We start from the raw sequence: 9,465 nt of genomic DNA, 5'->3' as shown, positions 1-9,465 counted from the left end.
CCTCAATGATCAAGACAATTTGTCAGAAAGCTGGTGAGAGTAACAGTACTTGGGATAACTGCAAGCAAATGTGAACTGGCCCACTTCTTGGGAAAGACTTCTGTTTGAGTTGAAAAGCCATTTTTTAAAAGGGTTTACTTGTTTATGCATAGTTGCTTAACTTTTGCAGCAAATTCTTCTAGGAGGTTACTCAGTTTCTGAAACAATACAATTTAACAAACTAAGAGGCTTGAATCTTGCTTTAGAACTTGATAAAATCATATCTAAGGAGGAGAGAGAGAGTGCATACAATCTGCCTGCAAGGAGACAAAAAAAAAAAATCACTAAACAAGTAAGACTGTTTGAATAATGCTTACATAAATCAGCAGAAGAATAAATTAAAAGCTTGTGCCACTCAAAATAACATAAATTTTGCTTTCTGCTTATGTTTATCACAATGGAAAGGCACTCCTTTATAAATATCATTAAAAGCTACAACTTTAAAGGATATACTAGTCAGCTATTTACTTGATTACACATTTTAGAATATGCTTTAGAAGTGTTTAGAAAACACTTCTCTTCATAAATGAAATACAGAAAAAGGACACTTATTTTCTGACTTTTTTTAAAAAAAAAAAAAAGTTTTTCCTTGTATGGGCTACGTTACTTCTACTGCTTTTTACATTATTTCATTTGTGTTGTTTCAGCTTCAGCTCCTGAAYGGATAAAACAAAATCATAATATCCTTCTCAACAGTTCAGAGCTCTGAAAATTTAGAAGGGCTTTACATTATGAAGAGACTATACAATGAATTGTATAGCAGAATTTTTTAATTAATTTTAATAATTTCTACATCAACTACTATAAGCCACTGCCTTGTGATTTTATTAAGGATCATAATATTTACCCACAGGCTGCCTCTGTATAATCATAATAACACAAAAACTGATGGGGTTAAAAAAAAAAAAAGAAAAGAAAAGAAAACTTCATCAGCTCTCTGCAAAAATTGTTTACTCTGCTAAATACAGGCCTGTAAAATCATAACACAGCTCTCCTAAGAGAATGCAAGTTTTCTTTAGTGTCCTTGAATAAAGCCTTTTCCTTCCCTCTAGAGTTGCATAGCATTCCATTTGTTCTTTGTAAGCACATTTGTCAGCAATTTATTTAATGCTTTGAGAGCTATAAAAATATCCTATTATAATTTAACAGTCACTTTTCTAATAAGAACGCAAATATACTCTTGCTACTATCTTGTCAGGGTAACACACCTTTAAAAATGAATTAAATACTGTGAAAGCTGTAAATCAAATTCCATTAAATATCATCTATATAGATGAATTTTCCTTCAAAACTGTACTAGATGTGGTACGTCAAATGAAAAGGATAACTCGGGAATATAAGAGAAATAAAATAACCTAAGGAGATCTTAGGAAACACCTGCATTAATGTTAGTTTGGATCAGGAGGGCAGTAGGGCAGTTTTGAACTGGGTCATACTACTTGCTTAAACAGACAGAGATTTAGATTAGATGCAGTTGGAAAACCAAGCCCTTCAACATTTCAAGGCCTTTTAAAAAAAAAAAAAAAAAAAAAAAGAATACTACAGGACACGAGGAGGCTCTAATTCCTGTACCTATGATGTCTTCAAACATTGCCATACACTAAGCATGCTCTGTATCATCTGTCTTCCCAGAAGAGGTGATATAAGTAATTAAGTAATAGAAATAAACATTGGGGGAAAATAGTGCTCACTATATACAACCAAAAAGGTTTAAGCAAGCTGAAAACATTTTTAATAAAACTTTGTTAGAAACAGTGGATGGAATCACCTCTCAGTAGTATTTTATAGTTATAAATATCAACAATAAATATTCCCCAACTAGAAGTGTTAACATCGCTGGACTGATTGCTGAGCATGGCTGTATCTACCTATCCTCTAAGCTACAAAGGAAGCAGCATCAAACCCATAATCTTAAAAYGAAAATGGAAAAAGCAGCGGATTATGGAGTAGAGGAGAAGAAAAACAAGTAATACTTGTAAAAAGCTATTATGTAGCGGTAATCTAGTCAAGATGACAGTTTACAATAAACAGAAAAATCTACAGAACAGGTTGTAACAAGGATTTGGAGAAATATCTGTGAAAAAAAAGTGTAACTTTGCACCATACAAATATATACTTACTGATTTGTGGAGCTGGTAAGATTCGTGCAGCTCGAACTGGACCATGGCGTACAGAAAAGAGCTCCTGAGCTTCACCACTGATCTGCACAACATATAGATTGCAAACACATAATGTAAAAAATAATAACAACAGCATGTAATAATATATCTCAAAATAAATAGCAGATCTATTCCATAGTCAGCTAACTCAGAAATAAGCTCCTGAACTTATTATATCCTTTCTATAAAGCTCAAGCACTCAAGTGCTCAACATGCAAACATTGAGAAAAGACTTCTGGTTAGAAGAGAATGCGCAATAGCATAGAATAATTGGTTCCCCCATTAAAAGCTGCTTAGTCATTAAAAAAATCTGCTATTTCATTACAGCAAGTTTCACGCAGGTGAGATTTTACAGGGTAAGCACTGAATGTAATGAATGTACACGGAGAACAGACCAATTCTCAAACTTACAACTTTAGGCAGAAGTTTACTTTAAGAAAAAAGGAATTTCAGAATTTTTCTAACAGGCAATACCTCAGATGTGAAGGATATGCTAGCAACGACATTTTTACCCTACTAACTTGATAATATGCTTCCCCCTCCCCCCCAAAAAATTGACAAATCTATTAAAGAAACAAATTCCAAAACTAATTCAATCGCTGTAATGCATTAACAGGAATTTACCTATACACAAAGTGTTCCAGAGTAAACATCTCTGATCTAGCACTAGTACAACACAATCCACAGTAGCATATTGCACTAAATTATCCAATTTTCTTAGCTTCCTTTTGATAGGAAAACTCTATTTGTTGGGATTGTTTTAAATGAGCAGTAACTCTAGTGGTAAGGAAAGATGCAGATAAAAAGCAACACAGAGTGTGCCAGTAATAGTGAAGAGTTAATATTCTCTCTACCTCCTTACTTGGCAATTTCAATCCAAGATCAGCCTACTTAAACCAAAATGTAATAGTACATTAAATGTTTCATATGAAAATTAAAGAAAGCRTGCTTACGTAAGAAAGACATTGCCTTTCAAGCCAGTCATCTCCACTTTCCTAAAAATATGGAGACCCTGGTCTTGAATAACACAATTACAGTAACAGAGATCATCTGCCTCTAAAAATGCAAGTCTTAGACCTGGATGAATGAGACACTACAGTATTATGTACTATTAATGACTATACATATTTCAGAAGAAACAAGACTTGCAGCTGACTGCTGATTAAAATCTAACAAATATTCAAGGAACCAGGAACACAAACATCTATACTATATACATATGTTTTGACAAAAAATGCTGACTAACCAGTGTTTAAGAGCAGTAAACTGGCTTTAAGAAATAAGAGAATCTGATACATTAGTATGCTACATATTCTCCAGGTGTGAAAGTTATGTTTCAAAATGGAGGCAAGGCTGGCTCAAACTAATTAAGTTTGTCACTAATGGAAATCTTGAAAAGATTAAATCGGAAGTATTTAAGAAGAATTTCCAGACTTCCTGTAAATGCTCAGTCAGAATGCATTTTCATAAATGCCTGGTAATGGAGCTGATATGGAACGTCAAACTTCAGGAAAATGGCAAACATTATGAAGCCCACTTCCAAATAACCAACAACTTAAAACAGATGTAATGAGGCTAAAAATATAATCAGTGTGTTGGCATAAAGATTACAGTATCAGAAATRATCAGTTTGAAGCAAGGTTGAAACAAGGTTCTTATGAATCCATGAATCAAAAATCTAAATTGACTTTTTGGAATGTCATTTTATAGTTGTTCCCATTTTTCTGCACTCCCACTCACAGAATTGAAAATTTAAAATACTGAACTGCTGTTCGTCCAACAAATCAGGAGTATGGTACTTCAGACTCTTAGCTCACTTCCAGTCTTAACTCTGACCCTCATTACTTATTATTGCTGCTGTAGATAATGTGGGCAGAATAAAACTTGCTTATCCCATTAAAGCACAAATCTTTAATACGAATATTTTGAAAACACTGTATTTACTACAGAGCTAGTTCATCATTCTGTTAACAGCAAGCAAACACAGGATGAAACGAGCTGTTGTTTTTCCTTATTGAACCTAGAATAAAATACAAGCTACACAAAAAAAAATTGTGAAAATACCATTCTTAGCAATTTTGCAGATTTGTGCAGACAGCTAGCAGTCCCACAGTGGTATTAATCAGCATTAATGTCAATGATGCAATCAGAATTATTCCTGATAGACGCAAGAGTTTAAAACCATAATCAATACTCAAACTGATTCTTTATTCTATCTTGCTCRTATTTTACTAGGCAGATGTTCCACTCATCACAGGTTCTACTCTTCCAGCTAGCAGCACTATCCAAATATCACAGTACTGTAATATTCCAGTTTTTGTAAGACAAGCTTAATTCCTCCTCTGGGACAGCAATAGGCCTCTGCTCGGACGAGCTTACTGACCAAACTTACACCAGACAAGAATGATGATCGGAAACCAACTTGGTGGAGATTTGCCGATTATTATTGATAGGTCATGAGTTGGGAGTACACTTTGGGGGAGGAAAAAAAAAAAAAAAAACCTACATAAAAATACCTGCATTCAGAAAAGATAGCTTGGACAAAAGCAGTGTAGTTAAGCAGAAAATGAGTGAGAGAAGAAATTAGAGAGGAATAAAGAGATGAAAACAGATGCAGTCAGCAGCAGGTTTTCTTTCTATGGGAACACAGCAGCTCTATAAAAGGAGGAAGGAAGAAATAGAGAAAAGGGAAAACAAGGCTTTGAAACTATTATTATTGGCAATTAAAGATTTTTCTCCAAAATCATGAAAACACTGTTTCACATATGTTTATGCACATCAATGGCTAGAAATGAAAAAAAAAGTAAAAAACTATCATAACAAAAGTATGGAAGAAGTGATTCACATAAAATAATCCAACCCAATTCAGTCACCTCCTTTTACTTTTTGAGCATGCCAGCACATCAGCTCTAACTCCAATCTTCTTTAAATAAAGTAAGAGTCCCAACAGTAAAATACACTAAAAAGGCCAATCCTACTTAACCAAGTTTCTCTCTTAAATATACTGAACTTCAGAAAGCATATTTATTCAACTTGGGATGCCAAGACCTGGTAAAGTTTAGGTCTGAGATTTTCAGAGAGCCAAAAATGTCCAAAGGCAAATGGATTTTATTTGTACTTTAGCACCTAACATGAATCCTAGCCCAACTCTTTTCATAGATATAATGCTCTTATGTTTTACTAATTAATCCTCAACCCTTGAAAAGTAACTGTTCTACCACTGAGGGAAGCTACAGCAAAAAAGGTTAAATGGATTAATCGAGGCCACAGGGTCAGACAGTGACAAAGCCACTATTAGAAGTGGTTAGCTCTCCACTCTGTTTGAAGATGTAATCTGTCCTTTTCCTCTTAGTTTAAACAGGATTTTTTTTTCCAGGAAAGGAAATGGCAAACTGTGTAGAACTGAAGAAAAAAAGCAAGTAATTGTTCAGATAAGTTCAGCCATCTGTACAGTTCACATCTTAGCAGATCACACATTGCCAAACTCCTGTCATAGTATTAAGAAGAGGAGTAAACTTTAGGACATACCCTCATTGTTGATTTGGCAATGAAAATACAAGATGCTATGTATTATTAGTCACTGACATCTCATTTTTAAAGAAAAAGTTAAATTCAGTAAAAAGCGCAACCAAAAAAGTTGAAGAAAAAAATCTGACATGACACCATGAACTACACAGATCAGATTACAACGCCAATACCTATGAGCATACCATAACTAAATAAAATAACTATTTCCATAAGGTATGGTTTTTAAAGTTATCTATCCTTAACTGTTATATAGAAAAAGTAAACGGTAGAAGGCACAAGGTTTTGTTCCATGTCAAAAATCAGATCTTGGTTGCTTCCTTGGTTTCAGAGGTACTGAAAAATGTATCAGGGCTTCAGAGTTCAAGACTTCCCTTGACTTAGAATTAATATTTTTTTTAAACTTTACCACCAGCAGAAGCTTCTGCTATTTGCAGTTTTGTAAAATCTCAAATTAACTGTCCTTAATGCTAATGCCTTTATCTATACAAAACACAAAACAGTTAGCACTACTGAGGCCATGTGCATCAATTTTGACCAAAAGCACCATCTTTAGGGTAGAAAGGTTAGTCTGATCTTCCTGCCAATTTGGGCTGTATCTGGTTGCTGAGACAGCCAGAGCCAATCTTTTCTGTGATTAAAACGCTTATTCCGCCAGGAATTAAAATTGGACAAATAACTACATTTAACATAAGCCAAATCCCATCACTAAATGGCTAACAACTTTGTCACTGCCAGTTTGGGCAAGATGTGGGCTGGCAAGTATATGGTGAAAGCTCCACATCCCATTACCAGTCCCTTGAGTTATCCAGTCTCATAAGCAGCGACAAAATATAAATAGACTTCACGAACTGAAAACAGAGCTTTAAGTTCTTCAAAAAGCACCTGTGAAGAAACTAGGCTGCCATTTTGGATTTGATCCAGCCAAGTAGCGAGTCCCTGTGGCAGCTTTCAAAGCTCTTAAAAGTTTTTCTTTCCCATTCCACAAGCCAAGAAAATTTCCAAACAGGTTTCAAGAATTGAATATTAAGCTGTAAAAGCAGCTTCAGGTACTCATTCTGTGAGCGAGCGAATCCGAAATGACGGCTCCAAGCTGGCCCGACGGGACTAGGCGGCGCGCGCAGCGCAGGGCATCGAACCGCGCACGCAGCTCCGGGCCTCCACGGAGGGTGGCGAGCAGCAGGGCTGCCCCCCGCCYTCCACCAAGGGCAGGCTCAAAGAGGAAGGTGAACTCGCTCCTCTACTTCGGCGTTTTGGGCTGCTGCTTTAAGTGTGACAGACCAGAAAGCTGGAGCGCTATTTAATTTTTGATGACAGAGCTTTATTGTTTGGAGCATACCAGTTTGCACCCATAAAAAACAGAACAAAGAAAGTTTTGTTCAGGCTAAGGATAACTAATAGTTTCCAACCATAGAAAATGGTTTTCACATGGTGAAAAGAAAAAAGTCAAATGCACACCAAATGAAGCAAAGTTTCAAACCCAATGCTTAAACTACTGTGCCACTATATAAATGCAAACTTGCTATATTAAAAAAGTCACAAAGCACAGTGATGATATTAGATAAGTTTTTTTTTTTTTCCCCAATTCTGAATATATATTTTGAATATGGTAGTACGATAATAAGCATCCCTGAAAAGCCAAAATGCCATATACCTCCACAAAATGTTGTTTGACATAATCCTGTTGGGTTAAAGGCTACCACCAGTCATCTTACTAGTGGGAGAGTGAGAAGGGACCTTAGGCCAAAGGACAGTTTTTAGGATTTTAGTTTAGAAATTCAAGTAGTCTTCTTTTTTTCATTCAAAAAATAAATCTAACTATCTAGATATTATGAGAATTTAAATTCTCAAAGAATGTTACAGAAGTCTGCTCTGGTGACTGAATTAAGCATGATATTCTACCTACCACTGAGAAGTATGACAACACGAATTGATTTTTTAAAAAAAAAAAAAAAAAAAAAAAAAAAAGCAAGCTTTGTAATTGTTTTGCTTAATTTCTTCAACAATATCATTACTTGTTAACATATTTGAAGATTTTTAACAAGTCTAGCTTGCAAGATATTTGTAAAATCCTAATTTGGGGACAGTTCTGCATTCTTTTTAATCGTTACTCTACAAAACCAAAAATGAAGCAGACAATATTGAAGCAGGCACAATATGAGTACAAACACCCTTCAGTGTTCTTCATCTTGGCTTTGTCCCCATCCAAGGGGAGCTACACAAAGTTCCTTTAGACTCTTCTGATATCTCTTACTACAGCCAGCCAAATATTTTGCATGTGAGTTCTCTCTTCTGGATACAGGATACCATATCAATTAGAACACTATCAACAGGTTCACAGAGTCACTTAATGAGTGTGAAAACAAAAGTTTCTTGCATACCTCTAGTCTCCGCACTATATTAAAAAAAAAAAAGTCAGAAAGTTATTTGCATAGATGTTTTGTAAAGTCCTCTTTTGTAGCCTCTTTTGTAAAGTCCCTACACATTTTTCAGGGTTACAAGGTCACATCACTTTTACATTTTCCCAAGTAGCTAATACAAGCCACAACAGTGGTATCCCATATCAGAAGGGGGTCTGGACAGAGAAAGGATTACAGCTTCCTATCTGATAAATAACAAGTCCTTTTCCCAGCCCTAAAAAGGGAGAGAATCACAARAGGACTAAGGCTACATTAGTACCCCAGCAGACAGAAATTTTGATGAACAGTAATGAAGGCAAACTGGAACTGGCATATCTGACTTATCACTCATCCATCTATACAGCCATATACACACACCACCTGCCACGCAAATGCAGTTCTATCAAATTAAAAAACATAGTGCTATTGACACTAGTATTTAAATAATATCAAGTTCTGAGAGAGAAAGAGCAGCAGGGTGGGATGCCATCCTTGTCCAGTTATTCCTTCACATTCCAGAGGTCTCTCCACCACAGGTCACCTACCACACAGGCTGACATACTCCATCCGTCTGCAGCACCACCACCAAACCACAGCCCTAAAAGATTTTTCATTAAATATACAGCTATGCTTGCTATTAAAAGTTCCCTTTGGTAGTTTCTACTTTRCTAAACTCAAGCTTGATGGTTCTTTAATTGAAACACAAACAATTAACATAATTTTCTAATTCTGAAACTTCCAGCACACAAGGCAAAAAAAAAATTATCAGCCACAAAACCAGCCAACATGCATTTCTGCAAACAGGAACATCCAGAACAGATATTTGGAAACCACATTAGGCAGAAACCAGTTCCAACTGTATTTGAAACATGAGACTAGGAGTAAGGGAAAAACAAATTCCAAATAAAACATTAAACTACACTGCACAATTATCAAACAGGAACTTCTAGTCACACTTTTGTATATTCCCAGAGTTAGTGAGGCGTATTTTAAGAACACTTTTAACCTTCCCACCCCCATTTCAAAACACAGATCAAAGAAAAGTCATTTGGATGGACACCTTCCGCTTCTTATGCAATACAGATTTAGACACCACACTTCAAAACCCCAGCCGTTACTTCAGCACCCAGCAGTCCAAACATTATTTCAGTCCTTTGAAGCAGCTCTAATGGTATMTTCCATTTGCAAGTAACACTTCTGTAGTCAAAGATCTTACTCCAAGGAGATGTTAATGTGAAACCACTCAGACTGCAGAGAGACACACACTCCTGGAGGCAGACTGCAAAGGTGTTTAGAAGTCAATGTAACACCATTACAGAGAGTGTCAGCTTAGAAGCTGTCAT

General features: G+C 35.8%; 1 protein-coding gene across 7 annotated transcripts in view; it reads right to left on the bottom strand.

The window, feature by feature from the left end:
• BCAS3 (BCAS3 microtubule associated cell migration factor) overlaps positions 1-9,465 on the bottom strand; it is a 372,504-nt gene that overhangs the window by 351,351 nt on the left and 11,688 nt on the right. For all 7 annotated transcript variants that reach the window (XR_014895586.1, XM_085302933.1, XM_085302935.1 and 4 more), the window contains exon 6: positions 2,160-2,241. Coding sequence is in view for 6 of the 7 variants with exons in the window: in XM_085302933.1 (XP_085159059.1) it covers positions 2,160-2,241 (82 nt within the window). In the remaining variant the exon portion in view is untranslated. The remainder of the gene's footprint in view (positions 1-2,159; positions 2,242-9,465) is intronic.

The sequence above is a fragment of the Rhea americana genome, unplaced genomic scaffold (assembly GCF_003343005.1).
Source record: "Rhea americana isolate MKP2758 unplaced genomic scaffold, rheAme1 scaffold_194, whole genome shotgun sequence".
NCBI classification, from domain to species: Eukaryota; Metazoa; Chordata; class Aves; order Rheiformes; family Rheidae; genus Rhea; species Rhea americana.
The sequence above is the reverse complement of the archived record's forward strand: the minus strand, read 5'-3'. Positions and strand labels throughout refer to the sequence as shown.